General features: G+C 37.5%; 3 protein-coding genes across 3 annotated transcripts; 1 reads left to right on the top strand and 2 right to left on the bottom strand.

Moving 5' to 3' along the window:
• The first annotated feature begins 235 nt into the window (after positions 1-235).
• On the top strand, positions 236-11,974 carry LOC103696853 (uncharacterized). The gene is made up of 12 exons (XM_039116590.3): positions 236-635; positions 7,261-7,325; positions 7,671-7,743; positions 7,933-7,951; positions 8,369-8,488; positions 9,137-9,206; positions 9,661-9,704; positions 9,813-9,854; positions 10,068-10,127; positions 10,271-10,338; positions 11,457-11,514; positions 11,653-11,974. Exons 1-12 carry the CDS (start codon positions 319-321, stop codon positions 11,740-11,742), a joined length of 1,026 nt encoding a protein of 341 aa, XP_038972518.3. The 5' UTR covers positions 236-318; the 3' UTR covers positions 11,743-11,974.
• A 5,490-nt stretch (positions 11,975-17,464) lies between these two features.
• On the bottom strand, positions 17,465-18,858 carry LOC103696671 (uncharacterized). The gene has a single exon (XM_008778356.5). The coding sequence runs from the start codon at positions 18,799-18,801 to the stop codon at positions 17,905-17,907; it is 897 nt and encodes a 298-aa protein (XP_008776578.3). The 5' UTR covers positions 18,802-18,858; the 3' UTR covers positions 17,465-17,904.
• A 4,042-nt stretch (positions 18,859-22,900) lies between these two features.
• On the bottom strand, positions 22,901-25,867 carry LOC148700383 (uncharacterized). Its single transcript, XM_088708257.2, has one exon. The coding sequence runs from the start codon at positions 25,603-25,605 to the stop codon at positions 25,264-25,266; it is 342 nt and encodes a 113-aa protein (XP_088564383.2). The 5' UTR covers positions 25,606-25,867; the 3' UTR covers positions 22,901-25,263.
• Positions 25,868-25,896: the final 29 nt, after the last annotated feature.

Here is a 25,896-nt window from a genome sequence, read left to right as displayed (position 1 = left end):
ATATGAGCATTTTTGTCAAAAATACAGCTTTCCGAAAAAGCTGAAACAGCTTCCTTCCAAAAGCTCCAAATTAGAGCTTCCTTCCAAAAACTATTTTCAGTTTCCCGCAAAAACTGAAACAGCTTTTTGAAAAATTTACCAAATATAATTTTTTATCTAAAAATATTTTTGGAGGGCAGAAAGTATTTTTTGCCCCCCAAAAGCTCCCCAAACAGGGCCTAAGTCGACTTACCTCTGAGTCCTTGCCGTTATCTTGCTTTCGCCACTTCAAACCGCTCGCTCTCTCAATCCCCTCTCTACCACCCGCCGGGAAAGGCCATGGCCGGAGTTCTCACCTCCCGTCCGCCTCTCGTTCCCCGGCCACTAAACTCGAGGTACAAATCCACTCGGTGGGTCAAGGTCTCCGCCGAGCTCCGAGAAACACCCTCCTCGCCTGCCTCTCTTTCCGTGAGCTCCGCCCAAGAAGAGGGGCAGAGCTCGGGGTCTTCGTCTCTGCCCCCGACGTTCTCATCGCCGCCAGGCTTCAAGCCTCCGCAGCCGAAGCGGTTCTCGGTCCGCCCGGACAAGTTTCTCGACATCCTTTCTGCTTCTCTCGCCCTGCCTTTTCGCCTTGGCACTGGAGCTTTTGTTCTAGGGTTTGGGATCTCTCTTTCTTGTTCTCTATCTTGTAATTGGATTAGATTATAGTTGAACTTAATAGTTTACGGGGTTCCGCTGGTATCAAACCTGGGAAAGTCTTGTTATGTTTTGGCTTAAATTATATTTTCAAAGCACGAGGATTTAATTGAGTAAGACTGAGCGTGAAAGTCATCCGAATTATTTTTTCGGTAAACAACCATACAAATTATTTGGTCACTAGTAATATGATTGGTTTTGAGCCTTAGCCATAGGTTTAGTGATCTGAACTTTGGAGCAAATTTGGAGCACCATGATTGGTATTAGATAATAATAATTTATTTAGAGGGACTGGTGATTAATTAAGGGTCGTTATTTTGGTGATGTTCTTGTGTATTGGGTGGTTAGTAAAGGTAGTTATTGTTGTAATTATATATGTTTTTGTGAGCAGCTACGAAGGAGAGGATATTCCAGACCAAAATATCCTCCTAACTATGGAGAACTAGGAGGATTGACCCCCCCTAAAGGGGGACCTTAGGAGGGTTGGTTTCCCATGAGGTGAACCTTTTCTTTATATTTTTAAAGATATTCTTTTGTTTGGCTTAGGGACATAACAATTGGTGTGATAGTCAATAATGTTATGTCATGGATATACTATTGGAGATCCATGATGATTTGGGTAAAATATCAAAGTACTACTTGAGAAAGCAATTGAAGAAAATTGTCTGATTAGAGAATGATTGAAGAATGTTGGGGGGGGGGATGATAACAATTTGATCAAGGCTTAAGAAATGTAGTGAAGATGATTAAGGAGGCCAATTAATTTCAAAGAATGCTCGTATTTATGGCTTTTTTTAATCAATGTCATCAATATTTGTGGAAGCAAGATAATGGCATCAGGGTTTGAGATGATAGCTCATTTTACAGGAAGCATCATCCTTATGTGGTGATGAAGAGTTGTCCTATTGAAATTCCTCGAAGATGAGGAAGTTGGTTGGCTCCTCCACCAAAGCACGAAAGATCAACTTGAGGTCAAGTTGATTTGAGCAGGGTGGAAGATTGTATAAGCTTATTTATAAGATGTTAGATTAAAATATTATTAGATTTAGGATTAGTGGTTAGTTATGGACAGTTATTTTAGTGATGTTCTTGTGTCTCGGTGGTACATGTGGTTATTGAAAGGTAGTTATTGCTGTGATTATGAATGTCGTTATGAATGGCTTTGATGGAGAGGAAATTATATACCAAATTGTGTTCTACTTTGATGAACTAGGAAGATTGGTCCACATTGAAGAGGATCTTGGGAGGGTTGGTTCCTCTCAATGATTTGAATTAGGCATACAACGATCTATGGAAGGTCCAGGGAACGATTGGAAATGAAAATTAAAATGAAAGAAAACTAGAAGATATGCAACTATTTGCATATTTGTAAATAAAAGAATCAGACAGGCAAGGGACAATAAACAAAAGTAAAAATACCCCCAGCAAAAACATCAGATAGCATAATTAATTCATCATCCATGAATGTTTCTTGAATAAAATGTGAAGTACTTTTCACTAAATTGTGAAATTTGTATATCATTGCATGTTTCTTGTTTATTGCACTTTGAGAAAAAAAATTAAAGAATGATCATGTTAAGTAAAAGATCAAGAATAATCCAAGATTTTTTCAATAGTATAAATAATCGTGTTACCATATTTCAAAAAATAGATCCTTTGTTGCTTTACAAATATAATGAAAGTCTGGACTTCCATATGTGTTGCTTACAATTGTTCTATCTCAATGAGATCAAGTCTACGTCTTATGCTAGGCAAAACATGGTGTATGATTCATATGATTGGCAAGAGAAGATGTCCCCAATCTGTGAATTTATTTTCATGATGTGAAGATTTTATCGACAATATAGTTAGGGATACTGGTGGGTTGGTTTGGATTAGGGATTGACACACCTTAAATCTGATCTATAGTTAAATCATGTAATAAAATTGAATACAGGCCTACTCACTTCCATTTGGGTTGGATGGGGATTGGTTATACGTCATTTTGTTTGATCCATTGAGTTTTCTTGGTCAAATCAGGTCAAAATTAATCCAAAAATGAACCATATGAAACATACATAGATAGGCTACTTTATTATATTATAAGCATGTTTACAAGAAAATTATACTCAAGCAATGTATAAATATTACCAATAACTGGGGCTAGTATTGAGCTAGGCCAGGTTGGGTTTTTTGTGGCCTGGGCAGAGTCTAGAAAATTCTTTTTACACTTGGGTCGAGTAGGCTCATAAAACTTTTTCAGGCTTTGGCCTAACCTGACTGAAGCTTGAATTGGAGCCTAGCTTGAAGCAAAATTGGGCTAACTCTGATCTAAGCCTGATAGATTGAGAGCTGGTAGGAAATGATAGAGAGGTGGGAGATTGAGAGAGAAGATATATATATAGAGAGGAGAGAGAGATTGAGAGAGAAGATAGAGTAGAGAGATCGAGATAGAGAAAAGGCGGCACTAGGAGGAAGAGAGGAGAGGGGAGAGTGGATACAGACGAGAGTGATAGAGAGAGAAAAGAGAGATTGGGAAGGAGAGAGAGAAGAGAGAGGAGCTCGAGAGAGAGAAAAGATAAATCATAAGAGAGGTCAAGATTGAGATCAGGATCAAGATCGAGAGAGAGGGGCATTAGGATGGGAGAGCAGAGAGAAGAGAGAGGGGAGAGATTGAGAGAGAGAAGAGAGATTGGAGGGAGAGAGAAGGGGGCTGCTAGGGAGTGGGGACAAAGAGAGAATAGGGGATTAGGTGGGGGTGTCACTCAAGTCAGACCTTGTGTTAGGCCCAGGTTTCAGTCTTGGTTTGGGCCTGGTCAAGTCTAGACCCAAACCTAGCCTGAAATTTTTTTGGCTCAAATTTTTGGCCCATGCTTGACTTAGTTCTCCTTGGGCCAAACACAAAGCTCAGCTTAAAGTGGCCCTACAGTGACAAGCCTCAGGCCAACCTCTACCCATATCTAGTCATATCAACAACACATCATAGATAATATTTGATTAACGACTGCATATAAGCTACAATCATCAATACAAGTTAATGACTATCTATATACCTGGACCAAGGTCTGCTGAATCAATACTGGGGTTTGTAATGACCGGCAAATCGGTTTGGTATAGTACAAAACTATACCATGCCAATCTGACGCATACTAAACCAGATAAAGGAAGCGTGATGTAGGACATCCTTGATGAGGAAAAACTTAGAGATGCTTCATGGGTTGTTTTGGGCTAAAAAGGTAGGAAAATTGTGTAAAAAACTATGGTTTGTGTTGGTATATGGATGGGGAGTAGGGATCGCAACTGGTTGGATATGGGTATGGTAGGCCATTTCTCGTACCTGCCCCATACTTGCCTTGGGGTGGGGTAGGAGGGGTAGAGTTTTAGGGCGAGATGGGGTGGTGTTGGATGGATTGAGTCGGATAAAGCCACAAAAATCATTTTTTTTTTGCATGAACATTAATTTTTTTTGCCTTGAGAAGGGTATTCGTGAAGAGTTATGTATATTTGGGTTGTGTTTGTGGCGGATTTTACCGTTACTCGTACTCACCTTGGATTCACTGCGGGTTGGGTAAAATCTGACCCCCGCTAGTTTTTGGTCGAGTTAGGTACCCAGCTGGGTGGAGTAAATTGCAACCCGTAATAGGGAGCGATTTGGGCGTAAAATAGAGGCAAAAAAGATGAAGTTTCGAGGGTTTATTATGAGCTGGAAGTAGAAAATTAAACAACTATCATTATTCCCTTTCCAAGCACATGGTTGTCTATATATATATATATATATATATATATATATATATATATATATATATATATATATATATATATATTTCACTCATAGATGAATCCTATTCACTCTCAACCAGCGTTAAAACTCCTACTGAAAAAACAAAGTAGACTAGCTCTTAAATGACAAATAAGGATAAACCTTGACACTACTATGATAGATAAAATGTTAGAGAATTATGACTAAACTTGATACTACTATCCTAGCTCAATAGCTAGAGAATGAAATAGAATTTGTAATTAGGACTTGATTGGATTGCTGAATTTGTAACCTAATTAGGACTTGCAATTCTGTGTTTTCAATAGCTAGAGAATGAAATACAATTGTCTGATAAAGAGAATTAGAAGTATGAATTTTATTGTATAGGTAGGAATTTGAGATGGAGTTCTAAATTCATCGATCTTCCTAACTGGTTCTTTGCTCCTTCGATCTTGACTTTGTATGGAATGAACATCATCTGATAATGGTCAATCATTTCGAGAAACTTAAGTTGTGATTAGTTGAAATAGAATGGCTTGAAGTCTCTTAAGACAATTTTGGAAAATTTTTGCTTGCTTTTTTAACCAGTATGCTTCTTTTTTGAATCCTTCATACACCCTTTCATCTATCCTAGCCAAGCAATCTTCATTTGGATGAATTGACTCTTATGATGTTAAAGAAGTTCATCATCATTGTTGTCACTTCAAACCATGATTTTAGAAGTGAGATTGCTTCTTGAAAAGAGAATAGGATAAATATGAGAGATCAAACTAGTTATATGATACCAACTGATGCCATAACTATACATGTCTAAGCATTAAGGAAAGAGAAGATTGGATAGAGGAAAAGAAAGTAAGAAAGTGGATATATCAAGTCAAACCACCACTATATTCAGAGAGATAAACTGAAAAACACCATTTTTTCACTCATCAATTCATGATTACTACATGGCTTTATATAGACATATGACTCTACATATACCTTAATTAATACATGACTATTTTCTAAACGATGCATCCAATAGTTACCTTTATAAACTTGAAGAGACGCATGCATGAAGTATGTTTGATAAAGCCTAGAAACTTTTGTGGTCATATTTCATTATTTATGAATACATATTTAAATCTTAATTACAATCTATTAAGTACCTGATAATTATTATTTGACTAGACTTTGACTTCTTTACTAACACTAAAATACTCTCTAGAATGGACTGATATGATATGACTAGTTCATCACTACCACGTCAGACTTAATATTAATAGTAAATGGTATTTATTAGATTAAAGAAGCACTATGAAAATATAGTGTCTCAGTTTCAGGTCGTTTTTGGTTTAGTTCAGGATGCATAGCAATCGAAATACACTCCATTTATGAAACATGCCATATTTTTCAGTCCAAGACTAATCCACGACTTCAATCCTTGTTGGACTAGATTTTTTGTGGGTCAATTCTAGATCAAAAGTAGGTGAATCCAATCATCTTGTAGCCCTAGATACAATAGGCTAGAAAGAGCATAGTTAGGAATGAATAATACAAAGAATTTTATGAGGAGCACCAATTGTAGATACAATGAAGGAATGCCATTTATAAAGGTCGGGCCATTTTCAACACATGTTAAAACTAATGAGAAGGTTGTCTTGGGCAGTGTTGCATGGACACCAATACGAGAATCACATTTGGATGCATATCTGACTCAGCAAGAGAAAAAAAAGAGATAATAGGACAAAATATAATTTTAACGAAATTATATAGTTATGCCATTCGATATTCTTTGGTTTAAATATTAAAAAGAAAATATTAAAAATATACTTTTGTTAGGATCTTTCAATATACATGTTCTCATTTGAATATCCTAATTAACCTAAGGATTTAAGAAAAATAATATTTTTGTAAAGTTTTTTCAATATTACAACCTTGATTAGTCTCCAAAAAGAACAAATACTAGACTTGGGCCAAATTAGGCTTGAGTTAGGCTTTGCCCGAAGCTCCACACAATATACTTAGGCCTAAGGCTGGCTTGGCCTGGCCCTTAGGCCTAATTTCGAGGCCCAAGCCTGGTCCTCAATCAGGCTCCAGGCTAGTCCTCGAGCTTCTTGACCTTTTTTTTCCTTAAAAATATCATAATAAACGCTAACTATGAATAATTGAATATTACCAATAACCTACAACATGTCCATTATCTCATTAAGTTCACATATCAACGGCATTGTCAATTAAATATACATAGACATCAAACATAAACAAACAACATAAGAAAGATAAAAAATTTCAAGCTAGGCTTTAATTTCGAAGCTCGAGCCTGTAGGGCCTATTTTCTTGACCCATTTATTAAATGGGCCTATGTTCCCGGCCTGGCCTATTGGGTCTAAAACCTTGACCCAAGCCGCCCAAAAGGCTTCGAACTTGAGCAGGTTAGATGGGCAACTCGGCCCATAAACAGGTCTATTCCTAACATCAAATAGAGTATTAAACTCCTTGTTGGAAGAGTTCAAGTCTCTTTCAATCTTTAAAAGTGGCTACCAAAAAACTTCATAAGTATCCAGAGGTCTGATACATACCTCTTTTGGATACATATCCAATGCGGATTTTTGGAGTTGGACATGAGTGTGCAGGTGGTGTTCATTTGTCCAAAATGAGGTAGTTGATGGGATTCAAAGACGCACGCCATATTGCAGGATGTGGCCTTGCATTAGAATGAAGTGTAAAGGAGAATTTATAAATTTGAGCTTTGAAGAATAAGAGAAGATTTGTTATGTTTGTCTATGTTTATGATGATATAATAGTGCATGTACGGATACTAATCCTCCTTGTTTCCTCCATGTTTTGTATTTTCGTTGTGGCAGATATTCGGCATCCTTTGTTTCTGAGGGTAAAATGTCATCAAACGAGTATGTTATGAGTATTGCAGGTAATACATGAAAATTTGTGCCATCTTTTGGTAACTCTCAATCAAGATCCCAATGGATCATTTAGTTTTGAAAATCAAGCATGCCAAGAAAACCAGGACAATTTTGATCAAGTAGGCAGTGGCTGTTAAAGAATTATTTATATCAACTATCAAGTATGTAAATCATTAACCCACATCATGATCTCTAAATAAGAATAACTTGAGACTTCTATGCTTACCAATTCGTCACATTCAATAACACTATTAGAAACTGATATTCAACTTCTAGTAAGATCTTGCACATCCCACCTAAAAGGTTTTCTAACTACAATTCTAGCTTTGTTGACTTCTGCTGCTCATGAATAGGTTTGAAGTTGAAAGAGTCCTCAAAATTAGGCCCCCGTCCAGAGAAAACTATTGAGATTTATGAATTTGAAAGGTATATTACCTTAGTGCACTATATCAAGTTCGTTAAATTCTAATGGAGTAATAGTTACTTTGTGATCTTTTGGTTAATTTTCCTATAGAATTGTATAATATTTCAAATCTTCGTGGTATTGTAAGACTAATCATCTATGCTTGCTGTTGCTCCATATGTGGACTACCATTGATCGCATGGAAAATTCAGTTGTCCATTTTGTCGGAAGGTAATACCATTTCTCTAATCTTTCAAATAACAAAAGTTTTTCATATGCATTCCCATATTTTATTTGGTTTGTAGCATGGTACGCCATACGATACTGAACCAGACGGTATGGAGCATACTGTACTGTACCTATTTGGTACCAATATATGGTACAGAAGGCTTACTGACACTTGGTACGCCATACCAACCCTATATCGTACTGTACTAGCACAATGATAGCGTGGCATTGGTTCAGAGTCCGGTACCGAGATAGCGTACCTTAGTTTGTGGTTTTGCAACTCTTTGTTTATGGTGGTGATGGATAGATATAGAAATGAATTGCCTTGCAATTCTTTTACTGAGGCACATTTTCTAGTTGTTTGCTGCTGCTGCTATTTTGTATCATTTTTTGTTAATTAATGTCTTGATAATTTTTCAGGTCAGGGAGATTGTAAGCATTTTAGATCTTGATGTTTTGTTTTATCCTTGCCCGAGAAATGGTCCAAACTTCCGTCCAAAAGTTTTACAGATGGGCGGAAAGCAGCAATTCCCTTACATGGTCTGGTAACATTCCTTAAATTTTGTGTTGCTACTTAAGATATTAAATATTGAAATGTTACCTAGCTTTTGTCCCTTTTCATGAAATAAATAATAATATCACCGAAATGGACATTGACCATTTCCTTCCATCCTTTCCTCAAAAAGCAAAAGGTTACAAATAACATAACATGATGTTATGGTTGTATAATTTCCTTCCGCAAAAAATGTCATTTTTTTAAATCTCAATGTCAGTTCTGGCTTGTTTCACTTTCTGTCCTTGTGAAACCAAACTGCTAGGTGGTATTTTTTCAGTATATTAAAACCTCTTAGCAAGAATATAATTGTGTTGAACCACAGTATGAGATGAATGGCATGCATTATGGTATATATGGCTTTATGTAAACTGAAGTTATGATTTTATTTAACGGTATTTTTATTCATTATCTTGTGATGCACTTCCATTGACCCCCTTCATATCCATTCCATTTTGTAAAATTATGGATTGATAACCAAAAACAGCAAATTTATAAAGGACATGGAACACACAGACACACACACATATGTATATTCAATCCTTAGATCTATATCTTTGTAAAACATTATACCTTTATAGTTATCAAGTTTTGTTATTTGTAGATGCTGCTAAGTGATCAAATTTTCATTGCAGGTGGATCCAAATACAGGCATTGCTATGTACGAGTCAGATGACATAATAAAGTATCTGGTTAATAAATATGGTGCACTTGCTTATTACTTTCTTAGGTTTCTTCAAGTTTTTGAGTTTACCATCATCTCTTTACATTTAATCCAATAAAATTTATTTGTCGATACAATTAATAACAATATGCTGATGCCATCCTTATTGATGAAATGCTGTAGTTTGAGAGGATATTGATTTTTCTTCCTTTGTTAGTGGTATCTAAGTATTTTCTTTCTTCCGAGTGGGACAAGGGAAATAGGTATACTTATTCCTATGGTGACCTTAGCTGGTTTTAAAGTTCTTTCATTCTTGGGTCACTTTTTTGGGAGAGGGGGGATGGACGAGGCAGGTGTTTTCTTTGCTCTTTTTTTTTTGTGTGTGTGGGGGGGTGGGGGTTGTGGGGGAGAATAGTAAAGCAACATGATCAATTGTTTTATGTGCCTCTACTCTGGATGCTTTATGCACCTATATTGCTGATTTTCTCTGTTCAGGTGATGGAACCACTCCTCTGATGCTGTCACTTGGCCTTCTTACTGTAAGCTCTGTGTAAAAATGTATCTGAATATTCACTTTACTGACATTTCTAAAAGTTGGTTAGTAATCAGGCTTGTCTTTCTTTCTTTTTGATCGGTACTTTCTACAGACTTTGACTGCTGGTTTTGCAATGATTGGTCGAATGGGGAAAGTAAGAAATATTTGACCTTCCATTCAGTATATATGTTTGTGGACTTTCCATGTCACTCATTGAAGAAAAACCTACGTAAAAAGGCATGATTCCATTATAATGGTTGTTATAACATTATAATGGATGCTATGTTAAACCATGATGTTATGTTAACATTCAGCTTGCTGGAAGTCTTCTAACCACCTATAGTTTTCTGCATATCTCTTCATACAGGGTTCTTTGTATACTCCTTCAAAACTCCCACCTGTACCCCTTGAATTGTGGGCATATGAGGTCAGATATCAGATGCAACATACCAACATCTCTAGATATTCAGTTGATTCATTGATTTAGATTATTAATTAAAATTGCATGTTTTTTTAGATATCTAATCAATATATTCTTGAAATTAATTGATATATGTTTTACTTTTGCAGGCTTCCCCCTTTTGCAAAATTGTGCGTGAAGTTCTAGTTGAGTTAGAATTGCCCCATATACTTCACAGGTGCATCATTTTTATACATTTGCCAATTTTTCTGTTTTCATACAGAACTTAATTGTTAATATGTTAGTCTTCATCCGGCGATGGAAGTAATGAAAAATTTTAAGAAATTCTCCACCTTTTGTCTAGTTTTAATCAAGAGATCTATTTTCCCTGATTTTATTTTGGCTCCATGCAGAACATGTTGTCCTTTTTTCCCCTTTATTTGGGCTGGGGGGAGGGGAGGGTGTTAAAATTGTGATTAATCCATTGAGTTTTCAAAAGCATTTCTAAGTTTTGGAAAAATCTGCCTTCCTACCAAGGAAGAAAACCATTATTCTATAATATATTTTTCTCAAACTAATTTAGTATCCAATATTTTCCTGATTTTCTCCCTTTTTTGTTGAATTATGAGTTTTTACTCTTACTGAAGGAATTCTGTTTTCTGAATTCGTGGCTCTTGTTTATGTTTTGGTGCTGCTTTTGCCATGGTTATCATGTTATGCCTTATGTATTATGGTAATTAGATATATAACAAGACTTTGCTGGAATTCTAACTCTCATAATGGTCTTCCATATACAATGGTATTCCATACCGGCCATCCGACTTTCAGAAGTTAAATGGGGTTCTTCCATTAACAATTGGATGGTAATATCCTTTAAAGCGTACAGTATATACCTACATTGATGCAGAAAACATTATGGTAAATATAGCTAGGGTATAATTTAAGACATGTTTCATCTTATGGAAAAGTATTTAATCTTCATTCCATTTTTAAAATTTCTAGAAAAAATAATAAATCAAATGATGTATTCATATGTGAAGACTGTGAGATATGCTCATATATCCCTATCTACCAAGACGCAAAGTGGAACAGAAAATGTCAAATTAAAGCCATCAAATGCATTACTCCTAGTTTTCTTGATTGTGGAGCATGATAATCAGAGGCGTGTATGTAATATCAGGTTTATGATTGGTCAATATGATGTGAACACAGTAAACGTTGCAAGAATTACACACATGGTAAAAACTAAGCTATAAAGGTCTAATCATAATTCATTTAGTGAACTTGCATGTTGCTACATATCTATGAAAACAGTATATGGTATTAGAGTCAACTGATAGAAAATTGGAATTGCAGCACTGCTCGTGGCAGCCCAAAGCGGCAAAAGTTATATGAAGAAGTTGGACATTTTCAGGTTTTCCAACTCTTAGATATGTTGATAGAAGTTTCTTTCATTTTTTGCATGGTGTAACTTAAGGCTGCTGTCTCAATAAATCAATATTTTACTGATTTCTTTCCTGGATGCCCCTTTCTTTTTGTAAATTATGCACAGGTGCCTTACCTAGACGATCCTAACACTGGAGTGAAAATGTTTGAAAGTGCAGAAATCATAGATTATCTGAGAGCAACTTATGCTCTTTAAGAAGCTCAAGGCCATGCCTATTATATCTGAGTGTATATTATTTCCTTTCTTCTTGATAAATTCAAATTATGGTTTAAACAAATTTACTCTTTCGTTCTCAACTATGATAGAAGACTAGGACCTTTTTTTTTCCTCTTACAACTAGCTCGACATATCTGTTATGTATATTCCTTATGCTTTACCACATTATAAATATTTGATGATACAAATTCTATAAACTGCATATTTGATCCTTCTGTTTTCTGCTTTGTTATTTACATATTTCAATGGTTTCATTTTTTGCTTAGGAACGAATCGGGTACTTATAAGACATCACTAGTTTTAAACTAGCTGATGGATATGTACATATCTATAAATCTAATATTCATCATAGAATGTGCTGCCACGTTGGTGGATGGCAGCACCATGCAGCCTGCTAATTTTATCATATTGTGTTTAGAGTTGAATGGGACCTTTCCTTGCTGAATTATAATTATCTTATTTCCTTTGTATTTTTTAAAAAAATTGTAGTATGTTTTGGACCATTAGAGGGCCATAGAGTCTGGGGTTCCTGTATTTGTTCTCTCCGAGGGAGACGATCGCTTCAAGGTGATGGAGGAGGAGGAGGAGGAGCTGGTAGTAAATCTGAGGCGATTGCTCTTTAGATCATGTATTATTTTTAATACAATTTTTCTTAGGAAATTAGATGATTCATGATTTTTTTCAATTTGGGTTGCAATTAAAAAATAGAGTGGAACATAGATCAATACGATATTAAAAGGCAGCATTTAAAAAAAAAAAAAATCTATCGATATTTTTAATGTTATACTATGTGGACTCGTGGCTGAATGTTCAAGTCCAGAAAGTGTTCGGAGAGGCCATTGGTGACTGGGGGTCAAAGGACACTGAACGCAGACACATTCATGGTAGATCATGTCATTGACACATGTACCATGATGGAACATTTGAGGGAACCATAAACACAAAAAAAAAAAAAAAAAAAAAAAAAAAATTGAGAATGACTAATGATGCAAATGGGGCAGGTTAATCCATGACCTGGTCGAATCAGACTGATTCGTATTTGAAGTGGTTGGGTCGAAAATAGGATCTGATTTGAAAGCTTGATTTGGTCTAGGTTTTGTATTTTCTAACTTATTCAGCCGGTAGTATGTTATTTAGATCTAGTTTGGATTAATAAAAAATCGGCCAACCCAATCGGGACCAACCTGACTCATCCAAGAAACCCAAATCATATAAAACCCTTTCTTTGTCACCCTAAATGTCTTTCCAATTTCATTGATTGAACCTCCATTTAAATTAATTCCTCTCTGTTTATCTCAACAACCTCATCTTCTCTCACCTACTTTCGCTTAATTATATCTAAACTTTTGTTGTTTAAATGTTGGGTTGTTATCTACCGTATTCTCAAATATATTAGTATAACTATAACCTTGTACATTATGAATGACGAGTTTTTTATGAAATTAAAATATTTTTTAGATAAAAAAGGTTTAAGTTGACTTTTCAAATTTATTTCAAAATTTAGTGATTTTATATGTAATTATCAATTATTATATTTTTAGTAATAAAAAATAGCTAAATACTTGACATAAATTATAGACTCAGTGTGAATCCGTCTTGAACCAAATCTGAATATTGCGAGCTAGAAGTCCGGTCGTACTTGACCTCAACTTGGCTTGAATGCCCTATTGGGTGTAAACAATTTTCTACGGAATTGACCCAACCTGAATGATTAGCTAAGGAGTTGGATCTTGGTTTAAAATTAGGAATCAAACAAGAAAAGAATGGGTCATCCATACCGACTTTGACCAAACTATTTGCAGCCCTTAGGGTGATTTTGATCTATAGATGATCTATCCATCATGATATCATGGAGTAATAGAATGGCTTAATGGAACACAATGAAAGCATCAGCTCTTGCTCTCTTGGTTCATGTAGACTATTTTCCCAAAACAATGGCCCGTTATTACAGTATACTATATCTGTTTCCTTCGATGTAATTATCAGTTACTGTCTTGTTATGGCTTTCTGATGGCTAATTATTAGAACAATGCATAAAAATGGTTTATATTGTTTTTATTATAAATCTATAGGACAGGTTTGGATAGACAACCAATCTATTTAGACTCTTTGGTGCGTATGGATTCCCAAAGTTCTCGCAAGTCCATGAATTTTCGGACAGAAAGTTACCACGATAATTGAATATGGTAATCCAAGCACTTGAGCATTTTGCTAATTCGTCCCACTTCTCTTCTTTATTCCTCTTCTTAGTAACTCTTTTTTTAAAAAAAAAAAAAAAATTTCATAAGAAGATCTATATATAAGAAATGAGCTACAATCCTCTCCCAAGTACACATGAAAATAAGATTCAATTTCAACTTACTTGATCCAAGTATCATGAATTTTATCAACTTAATAATTGATTCCTTTTTAGCAGCTCTTGATTACGCAATTAGACTTAACATCCGCTTCATCTCAGACGAGAGAAACACCGCATCTAAAACACGCAAACTAGTTTTAAAAATATTTTATTTAATTTGCTATGCTGCCTATAATTTTGATAATATCATAAGTACGAAGGATACATGTTGTTTGGTTCGCAAGAATTTTTTTATTAAAATATTCTTTTGTGAAAATAATTTTTTGAGTATATGATATCTGAAAGGTGGTTTGGTTGGTTATAGAAAAATATCATGGTTTACGTTTAGTTGAATATTTACTTTATATATATATATATATATATATATATATATATATATATATATATATATATATATATATATATATATATATATATATATATATATATATATATATATATATATATATATATATATATATATATATATATATATATATATATATATAATATCTATTATACTTTTAATTAAAAAATCTTAGTCTGTTCTATCTAAAATCTTAAGAATATAAAAAATTCTCTCCATTCTTAGTAGGTGAAAATTAATTTTTTTTTCAAATTTCATATGATTTTTTTCTCCATAAAATGTAAAAAAAATCATATTTTTATTAAAAAAAATTCTATTTTTTAATAAAACAACTAAATACAAAAAAATTACCTATTTTATCGGGAGGTTTTTTTTTGCTTTGGCGGGTTCATCATACAATGCGTGTACGAATACAACCAAAAAATCAAAATATACAAGCTCACAGAGTGCCTGAGGCAGCTTTCCCTCTCCCGACCACAAGGTATATCCTAAGTGGTGAGCCACATAAGCAGCCACCCAGTTAGCCTCCCCGTTGGCCTCTCTCAAAACATGTTGTTGAATTAAATTAAATATTTTAAACCTTTCCTTCAAATTCAAAATTGGAATTCAATTTTCACGTCAAATGAGCACAAGAAGATATGTCATCAATCCGCAGGAGGAGAGTCCGTTTCTTTTGACGTGTTTGTTACCTTTTTTGGGGGGCCCATGGGCCTATATAAAGGGCTCTAGAGATCATTTCAAAGGAATGAAAAATTCTTCTTCTCCCTCTTGTTCTTATTCTCTTCTTCACATAATTTCAATTATTTTTTTGAGTTTCTTTTGAGCTATTTGCAAACGTGAACATGCTCTTTTTTCTTCCCTGGAGGTGCACTGACGGGAAAGATGTATTTCTGTATTGGGTCGTCGTATTTCTAGGAATTTGTGTCAGCAGACCCGTGCGTAGGGGATATAAACTTTTCTGCAACAATGCGTCAGCGTGCTTCGATCCACAGATTATCTTCTTTTATTTCTTCATTTTATTATTCTATTTTCAAGTAAATAATTTGTTAGTTTATTTCTCTTATTTACTATTTATGAATATTAGAAACATCTAATTATTGATTTATTAATTTTATTTGTGCATCTAGGCTAATACATGCTTGGCTTGAAAGGCCACCCTATCCCTCGTCATCATCCCAATGTCCTGGAGCAAAGGATGGTCCATGCTCATGCCCCTCGAACCCCCCTGAATCCAACTGATCACTGTGGCTGAATCGCTCTCCAAGATAACTGAACTGGCCTGCAGCACCTGCTTCGCATGTTGAAGATCTGTCCAAGTAGCCTGCAACTCCGCCCCGAAAACCGACGTGTCGAACAACTAACAACTGCCCGCTACCACCACTCTGGAGTACGAGTCCCTTATAACAGAACCCACACCTCCCCTCGTACCTCCCTCCAGAACAAACCCGTCAAAGTTGACTTTGAGGAAACTCGAGGTGGGGGCTCTCGGGTGAAGAACACCATCTGAGAGGCTGCATGAGTAGAGGGGGAACTCCAGATGTCCCGAGCTATCAAAGGTCCATCTGAAGAAGAGGTGGGACTGATCTCCGCTGCCTGCACTAGGGCGTACTCTGCCACAAACCTCGATGACATCCTGCGCTCATCAAAAGTATGGGCATTTCTTGCCAGCCAAATCTGATGCGCTGTGCAGATTGCTCTAACGGCTTCCTGATGTGTCAGCGGACTGCCCAACCATTGGCGAATCACCCGTAGGAACTGCACCCTCTGACTCCAGGCCTCCTGCTGAATTCCTGCCCACTGCCACGTCAACCTCGCCCATGTGCACTGAAATAATATGTGGTCCATCGTTTCATCAGCACCACACGTCCCGCAATCGGAGGGAATCTTCAAGCCATGTCCACTCAGCATTACTCTCGTCAGAAGGCGGTCTCTTATCACCTTCCATAAGAAAAGTGCTGTCCTCGGGTGAAGCCCGGACCTCCAGATCCAAATGCAGTTCGGCTCTGGCTCGTGCTCCTGCTGAATAACTTGGGAGAGGTCCCCCAATCTAATATTGGTCCTGTATGAGATACCCCAAATCCGAATATTTGGCCCAGCACCGAAAAGGATCCGACTCTCTCAACAAGATGCATCTAGGAGCTGTCGTAACTTAATCTTATCCCACTCTGCCCCGAACAGCTGTCGTTGCCTACATTTTTTTTTTTTTTTCTCCTCCAATTCCGTGGAATAAAACCGGATCGTTTTTAATGAACGTTATACCCACCGGTCGCATTAACAGTGACGCCAAAACCTGGTCCAAATGGGTTGTCGGACAGCGTAAACTATTTTGCAAGAGGTATTAATGACAACGGCGATAGCGCTGACAAATTTGTATCCTCGCTAGTTGGTAGTTGAATTGGAGAAGTTTGGTTCTCCAAACACGTACGACCATCTCATCGTAGGCATCATGTATGGTGTAAAAGCTTGTGCCAACCACAAACTACCGAGATTGGACATTGGAGAACTGGCACGCTAATCATTCTTCAAAAGTTTTGAAGTATAGCTCAAACCATGTGTTTTCTATTCATTCTTATATATCTTAAATATCTTATGGACACATAAATTGTAGTATTTCTATTGCAAAACCTGAAAGAAATTTCAACATGTTTACGAGGTAAACCCGATAGTATGTGCGTGAAACAAAACAGCTTATAAATTTACAGTAAAAAGAGAAAATCTCATTCCATATATACAAGGATAAAATTAAAGTAAACATAAGCAGTGTAAATTGTTTACTACAAAATTAAAATTTTTTGATTAGTCATCATATTTTAAAACGGGTGCAAAAGATCAACTGTATGAAGTTTACACTACTGTTTTGTATGTATGAACATTCTGGAGATCAATCAAAAATCGGTGGATAGTTAGGAACACCAAGGTATACAAAAAATTAGTATTCGAGATATGTAAGATATCAAAAAAAAAAAGATATTTCCGCATAAAACGAATCTTAATCAAGAGCTTCAAGTTGGTATTCTTTTCCTCCCAGGAACACTTATTTTTTCATTCACCAGTTCACTTTGTATAATGCTCTTCCTCTATCTCATCCCTCTAAGATCAAACAAATTCATGCCCCCCAACACTGCAAATGCTGCTTTCTCCTAAACCAACCATCATGCACATAATTTTTTTTTAAATTTGTTTTAACATAAAAAGCCCTCTTCTCATACAAATCTCTGAAAAAAGTACACCATGAGCATTTGATTACCATAAATATATAAAAAAAATCCATATAACTAATGATGTACCATGAATCTTGTCCCCGATTTTGTGCACCCTCCCACGTACCAAAAGCGATGGGAAGCATACAAGAACCAGGAAAATATTAACGAACTCAAAGCTTAAGGAGCTGCTCAAACTCCATAGAAAATTCCCACCAAACCAAGGCGCGAGCTTCCTACTCCCGCCCTCGCTCCCCATGCTCCACCGAAACCACCGACCGCCGGCCCCACACCCCCACCCGATCGGTCTTTGCCCCCGGTCCCACCTCCGCCTCCGCTCCCCACGACGCCGCCCTCCGCCCCGACACGAACCGCCTCATCTCTCCCAGAACCGGTGCATCCGCCTCCGCCTCCGCCGACGATTCTGGTACACTCCCGGCCAGCGCCGGAATATTCCTTGACGGCACGGAGATCTTTTTCTCCACCACCACCACCTCCTCCTCCTCCGTCTGAACTCCCCCGCCGCACCGGAAAATCGCCGCAAAGCCCGCCCGGCATGATCCCCTCCCCTCCCAATTCCGTTCCGCCGCAGTTTGCCCCTCCCGACGGCGCCGCTCCCGCTCCCTATTCGGCAACACCTTCCCGAAGCACGACACCTTGGGCGACCCCGGCTCCAACTCCGGCACCGCCGATTTCCGACCGCCGCCTCCTTCGGCCCTCCTGGCCTTCTTCGGGAAGATCCGGACGTGCGGCGGCCGGCGGGCGCCCCGGCCGTCGTAGCCAGAGTGCTGGAGCTTGCCGGGGAGGCCGATGATGGGGGGCTTCGCCTTGAGATTCGCGGAAAAGAGCTGGGAATTCGAGGCCGCCGCTCCCCTCCGGCTGGCGTTGCTGGACTTGGGATTAGTGCTGCCTGTGGTGGAGTCCTCCCGATCGTAGACCGCGCTCCGGCCCGCCCTCCCAATCTCGCGCCGGATCGGAACCTCGGAGGACTCCGCCGGGATACCCGGTTCCTCCACCGCCGCCGGAGGCCGATCCGGCCGGAGCTCTCCACCGCCGGTGGCGTCGACCAGGGTCTCGCAGGAGACCTTCCGGTCTCCAACGCAGACGAGTTTCTCGAGCTCCACCTGAGGCATCTAACGAGAGAGTGGGAAGAGGGAAGGGGCTGAGACGTCGAGCCGAGTGGTGGAGGTTCATTAAAAATGGAAGGTTGGCTAAAATTTTCTACGTTGTTCTACGCGATTTTTCTCTCTTTTTTTTTTTGTAGGAGGGTCAGTCCCAGGGGTCACGCCGAAGCGTCGGTAGTCTCGTCCGTTGACCAGCTGACTGACCCAGGGGGATGGACTTTGCCCCCACCTCGTGTTAAAGACGTCAGGAGATCAGGGCCGTCCACACATTAAATCCAGTCAGTCAGTTGCCTGTAGTTGGGCAGTTGCCCGGCGAATGAAAAACTCGTGAAAGATGTTTTTCTTTTTTTTTTTTTGTCAAAAAATAAATTAAATAATCTTGAGAGGTAAAGAACCATTGGAGTTGCTACAAGATGACACCTAAAATGGTGGATTGTACAAAGATACAAACTCGCTTTGGTCCTTGCCCTATGTTTTTTTAAACCCGCCTCATTGGAAAGCGGAGATTTTGGAAAAATTATTATGTCTATCAGGCCTACCATAAATCTAGAATGAAATTATTTTAGATGAATTCATTTCATCTTAAAATAAAAGTATTAGATGGATTCTTCACACTTTATGGTAGACCTGTTCGATATATAATTTTCCAAAATTCTCTCACAAATTAGGATATGATTGATGGTCATCTTCTTTTTTTTTTCTTTTTTTTTTTTTCTTTTTTTTTCTTTCTGTTGGATGGTCTGAAGGTACTATTTGCCTCCAAAATCATCATTGCTCTTTTAGTCAATTGTACCTTTGCTGGTGGAAGTGTTTGTTATGGTCTTGTGAAAAATAGTGCCTTTGATTGGTTTTTGCATGGAATCTATGCCTCAAGGGATGCTACAGCTTGACTATCAACCTCGTAATCTCCCGGGTTCCCTTGCTTTGCTATCCTTTATTTATTATCGAAGATTTTAATGCCATACCCTTTGCTGAGGATAAGAAAGGTAGTGTGGATTTTTTTTTTTTCTTTCTTTCTCTTTTTTTTTGGTTTTTGAATAGAAAGGGAGGGCAAAGTTCACCCACTTTATCGAAGAAAATGAATATTCACGAGAGATAAGAGAAAGGAAGAGAAAGAAGGATCAAAAACTAGGGAAGAGAGAGCAAATACCATTCCAAACAGCTTGTTTGGTCTAGGAGGATCATTAGATTTCATGTTGACTAATCTAGCCACTATATGTTGGTTTGTATAGGTTTGAGAGTGAGATCCATTATATTGAAAAGTTGAATGAGGTATCAAATTTTCAAAGGCGTTGACTAGCACCATGCTAGGTCCAATTGAGATGCCCTCTCTTTTGAAATCTAATAACCTTTTGAGCTCTATATATGATATGATGTTTTTAAAATAGAGGAATAAGACGACGAAGCCCTTCCTCCCTAGGACCTTGCCTGCTCCGGCCACCCCCCCCCCCCCCCCCTCTCTCTGTCTCCCTCCTTCCCTCTCTCTCTCCTCTCCTCTTTGCTTTCTCTCCCGCCCGACTCGGCTGTGTTGGTATGGGCCCAATGCAGCATAGCATGGTACCATAACGAATCGTGCTGTCAGGCAACTGGCACAGCAATTCTTACTTATGAGGGTTTCAATAGAATTACTTATGTCTTTCATTTCTTAGCTACTATAACTTTTGATGTCCAACAACTTACAAGCCATCTCAAATATAGCTTGCTCACCTTCTTTCCTTTGGAAACAATTGCATACTCTTCAAGCATTTAAAATTCCAAGCATGCAGTCCTTTTTTTTGTGAATAAAGTACTCCAGTAAATCTTTTAGTTTTATGCAAAGTATCATTTATAGAAGTTCCTAAGCATAAAGTACAACTATAATACCATTTTCCTCTTAGATAGACTACAAACTAGATATTAATCCTCTATTTAGTACCAAAGATGGATTGGAGGAAGGATGGCTAGAGGAGGAAGTATGGATGAGCGAGAGGATGGATGGATCCTCTCGTATGTTTGATGACATATGAAATGATGGATATGAATGGTTCTTTTCTCTATTTGGTATAGAAGGAATGAAAGGACAGATGTATGATATTTATATGATATTTTTACTAAACAATTATTTGATAAAAAATATTATTGCTATCAATTTATAATACTTATTTACACTAAAGAAGTAGGTTATAGTATTTATAATTTATAATTATACAAAAATATATAAATATTTAATTTTTATTTAATTTAATTAAATAAATAATTTTATAAATCAATTATATATGAATTAACTTATTTATATATTAATTTTATAAATAATTAATTAATTTATAATTTAGTGAGGATAATTTATTTGGGTAAAAGAGTGAAGAAGTATTAGAGTTTTGTCAAAAATTTCTAAGAAGCATTTTTGTTAATATAGAAATCTACTCCTCATATGCTCCATCCATCCGGCCAACTCTATCCATCTTTCCTTGACCTCAACCAAACACAAGGTCAAAGTTACTTAGATGACTGTTCACTAACATATTACGCACCAATTAAAGTTTTAAATAGTTTGATCCATCTGCCTAAAAATTTAACGGTAAGAGATTTTGAGAGGCTCTCGTATTTCAGATCATTTTAGCATTAATCTTAAAAATATTGTCTAGAAGAAAATACTTCTACTATATTATTCCTCACAATCTAATATTCAAGAACATATTATAAGAATTACAAATGTAATGTGGGCAGTGACTCAGGTGTCACACCCTTCCCTCATTTAAGGAAGGAAAAGAATTGAGTCCCGGTTGGTGCATATTGCTGCAAATGGGTCAGATTGACCTGTGACCCTGAACCAATCACTTAGGCCCGATCTGACCCATTTTCAAAGATCTGTAGGGCCGGGTCGGGTTCTAAAATTAGACCTATTCTATTTTTCGGATCGGATTTGGATTTATTGAATTTCAACCCGACCAGATCCAACGTGACCCATTATTTTTTGGGTCAGTTTTAGATTGTTTACTCTACGACCCGACTCGACCCGAACCGGATATATCATTAGTATATATTTTTATGAGAAAACTGCACAAAATACTTGCTAAATAAAGTTGACAAGAACAGTTCTCCTCTAAATTGATGTTCAATAAGCCTCACTATCGGATGCGAAATAACAAATGCTAATAGCTTATATTTAAGAAAGTATGAATCACACGATAATATAATAATAGCATGAAGAATTGTTTTTAAAATGCTAGGCAAGGCAATTAAGGCTAAGAGCCCAACAAAGTCAATGGGTTGGGTCATGGTAGTGAGTGAGCTAGAATTTAAATATGGCCAAACAGGTGAATTTGTCCAAGACAATGCAAAGTAAATCCTATAGTTCAGTTTATTGAGGCCAAGGCCTATTATAGTAGAATTTGGATTGGATTAAATTCTCACAATTCCTCATATAAGGGTCGACTCGGACATGACCCGAACCCAAATCGGATCCGAATGTTTTGGGTTGAGACTGGATTATACATAGACCCGACCCGAATGACCCATCGGGTCAGAAATTTTAGTCGTAGACCTGATCCAACCCGACTCAATCTTCTATTGGATTGGGTTTGGGTCCAACATTAGGAACCAGATTGGATCGGAATCATTCATGACCCGGTCCAATCTAACCCATTTGCACCCTTATTGGTGCATTTCTAAATTTATGAGGGACATATTGTGTCAAGAAATCATTACTCAGGGTCAAGCTTGGGATAATCCAATTACAGGCGTGCTAGATTCATTGGATAATTATTCGTATAATCACATGGTTGTGAAGATATTAGTCCACTGATGCAATTTATAACATCACAAGAAAAGTGCTTAAATGTTTCTAAGTCCTCTTACGATGTTCCTGGTTTCTAGAGTTGTCAGTAGGCAATGAGGCTTATGGCATGAAAAGATGCCTTAAAAATAAAACCCTAAGAAATGGGTATCCATTAGAGAAACTTTGACCAGAGAATCATAGCTCAGTTACTTGACCAGCACTTTTAACTTTGACACATTGGGAATGTATCAGGTTAAATACTAGCATAACAAAGTATCTTATGTCTCTTGGTCCTACCAATAATACTTCAACACAGATGGCATTAAGGATTCATTTGGTTTGCAGAAAGAATTTTTCTTTATCGAAATATTTTTCTTGGAAATCTGATTCCAAAGCATATGATGCCTAAGAAAATAATTTTGACATATTTGGTTGATCATAGAAAAGTAGCCATTTCAGAGTGGCTTATGTTTGGTTGAGCATCGAAAGACCTTACTTATAAATTTTGATAGCTTAAGGGTAGTTTTGAAGAAAAAAAAGCATTCCGATTTCCATCGGATGGGAAAGTAGCTTTTCCATGTTTCTTATAGGATTTTTCTTTTCAATGAAATTTGAGAATCTTATTCCCATAGAAATGCTACTTTTCCATCTCTCTTCTTTGAAAACTCCAACCAAACAAGAGATTTTTCTTCATTTTTTCGTTGACCATACTTTCTTCCCTTCTTTTTGTGCCAACCAAACAAGTCCAAAGGGGTGTCTGTTATCTATAGAAACAACAGGAGCAATGAGAACCTAAGTTGCAAAAAGCAAAGGACCATCCCATTGATATCTCTATTGTCTCTGCTTTTCTTAAACTAAACTTTTTCATCCACCTTGTGAATGATCCACATGGTAACTATGACTATAAATCATGTCTTCATATATTCAAATAAGTATTCTAAAATTGTAATGCAGATTTTGTACAAAACTGGAAAATTCTCACAATACAGGAAACTGAAATTAATTACGAAAAAGTGCTTGGGCAAATCCTCTGGAAACTCTGATCCTTAGACTGCCGGTCATCCATCTTGGTAGTAATAGAAGTAACTACCTAGGATAGATAATTTATTACAAAATTCCCCAATGAGCAATATCATGCGATCTACAAACCCAGTATGAACATGTGAAAGATAAATTTTATAAGTTCAAAAGGGAAAACTTAAACAAAATCTGTATAGTGGAATTACCCAGCCCAATAACTTGGAAAGACACCTCCCAAGTTTTAACTTGGAACTTCCTCCAAATGCAAGTGTGCAACCAATAAGTTATTGCTCAATTCACCTCTTTTTTTGAAAGATGTAAACCAGAAATTTCCAATTTGCAATACATCAACAAGCAATGCACTTCTATGATTTGCCAATCAAAATAGAATATATAGATGTTCCACTTGCATTATCAACATATTTACAAACATATAATTTTTTGGCATAGCAATATAACAGATGTGTTGGCTTCAATCTGAATATACAAAGCAAAATATCATATATACTATAATCGGAACCAACTAACCACTCCTATCAAACTAAAGCATACATTGAGATTACAAAAGAAAATGAATGGTACCTATCAGATAAGCATGATAGTTGGAAGATAAACACTCCATACTTGTTAGTATAGCCGCACCTTCCAACTCTGTCTTGCAACATGAGGTTCTAATATTGTAGAGCCATAGTTTCGAAGCTTTTTCATAAGTCTGTTTACCGCTTGAACATCCATGTGAAGATTGAGCATTGAGCAGCCTTATTTTATTTCCCAACTTGAAGGTCAGCTTATTGACAAGAGAATCCTCAACTACATCCACTTTAGCATTGGGCAGCCTTATTTTAATTCTCAACTTCAAGGTTGGCTTATTGACAAGAGAATTCTCAACTACAAACACCTTGAAGAGCAATACTTCTATTCCTATTGTCTTCAGGGGTCTCTAGAACTTAAAATAAGAGGCACCCTAATAGTATAGGCATTCTACAATATGAGTGTTCACCTTACTTTGTCCAAATTTCATCTGTTTGCGTCTCAAGCAAGAGGAAATCATTCGTTTGAGCACATAGTATCCTATTTAGCATCAAGTATCAATGGAGTAACTAGAACACATGCATACATGTCATTAAACAAATTATCCTCAACAAAAATTAATCAAACTCAAAAAATTGGTTTACATAATGGATGATGCAGTGAGTTTAACATCTAGTTCGCCATTACAACACACTGACTGACTTCTTAACTTAAAGCCTCATTGTCACTGGAACCATAATGGAAATACAAACTTTCGAACCCATCCTATGTATAACCAAAGAACCTATATTTACTTCACTTGCTTGACTGCATATTTCATTGAACCCAAAATATCATACACTTACCAGTTTACAGATGCAATTAGTAATTAATAAAAAAAACCTTATAAACCGAGAAGCAACAGTGCACATTTATGACAATTTTTGATTGATTGATTCAAGAAAAGTATGTGTTCACATCCTTACAGGATTACAATTTCGTCAAATACCTCAACATTTTGTTACTTGCATGGTGATAACACAAAAAGAATGCGGTCAGATAAACCAGATGATCCCAAGAGCTAAAACCCTGGACATTTCAAAAACCTCAAATAGACATCACAGTTCAAAATACGGAGAGGATTCGGTGGGGACCTGAATTTCTCCATCGGGAAGTATTGTTCATCATCGGTGGCCACTCGGCGGCTTCGGCGGCGGCCGCGGCGGCGTTGGAGTGGATGAGGAAGCGCCGCCGCTCGGTCCGGCGGGTCCGGCGGCGGAGTCCTCGGCGTCTACGAGCTTGCGAAGGCGCTCCTGCAGGGCGCGAACCCGGTCCTCCGTCCGCCGGAGCTTCCGCCACCGCCAGGTGAGGTACGCTCCGATGCCGCCGTACACCAAGATGTACGACGCCCACACGTACGGGTACGTTTCCGCGTGCTCCTTGATCCTCAACCATTGATCCTCCAATCTCCCCCTCCATCCGACCGTCGGTTCTCTCGGCTTCCCTTCCTCTTCCTCGCCCGCCATCGGCCCTGCTTTTTTTCGTCGACGGGTCGAGGGGGAGTGGTTTTAGGGCAGCGAGGAAATCAGAATTCCAGTTCTACTCTTAGGATTCATATTAAATACTCGTATGCCCCCCGATCTTGATGGTAATAACAGGGAAAAGACAAGGGTAGGAAAAGACAAGGGTACTTCAGTAAAATAAACGGGGAAGCGGGAAGGCTTCGAGACCGCGAGATCAGAGCCTTTCTTTCGGTACAGAAGGTGGGGTTTTTGTTAGGATAGAGAGAGAGAGAGAGAGAGGGAGAGGGAGAGAGC

The sequence above is a fragment of the Phoenix dactylifera genome, chromosome 12, assembly GCF_051530095.1.
Source record: "Phoenix dactylifera cultivar Ajwa chromosome 12, Ajwa_hap1_PhDact_Kaust_v1.1, whole genome shotgun sequence".
Classification (NCBI taxonomy): Eukaryota; Viridiplantae; Streptophyta; class Magnoliopsida; order Arecales; family Arecaceae; genus Phoenix; species Phoenix dactylifera.
This window is presented reverse-complemented; position numbering and strand designations above follow the sequence as displayed.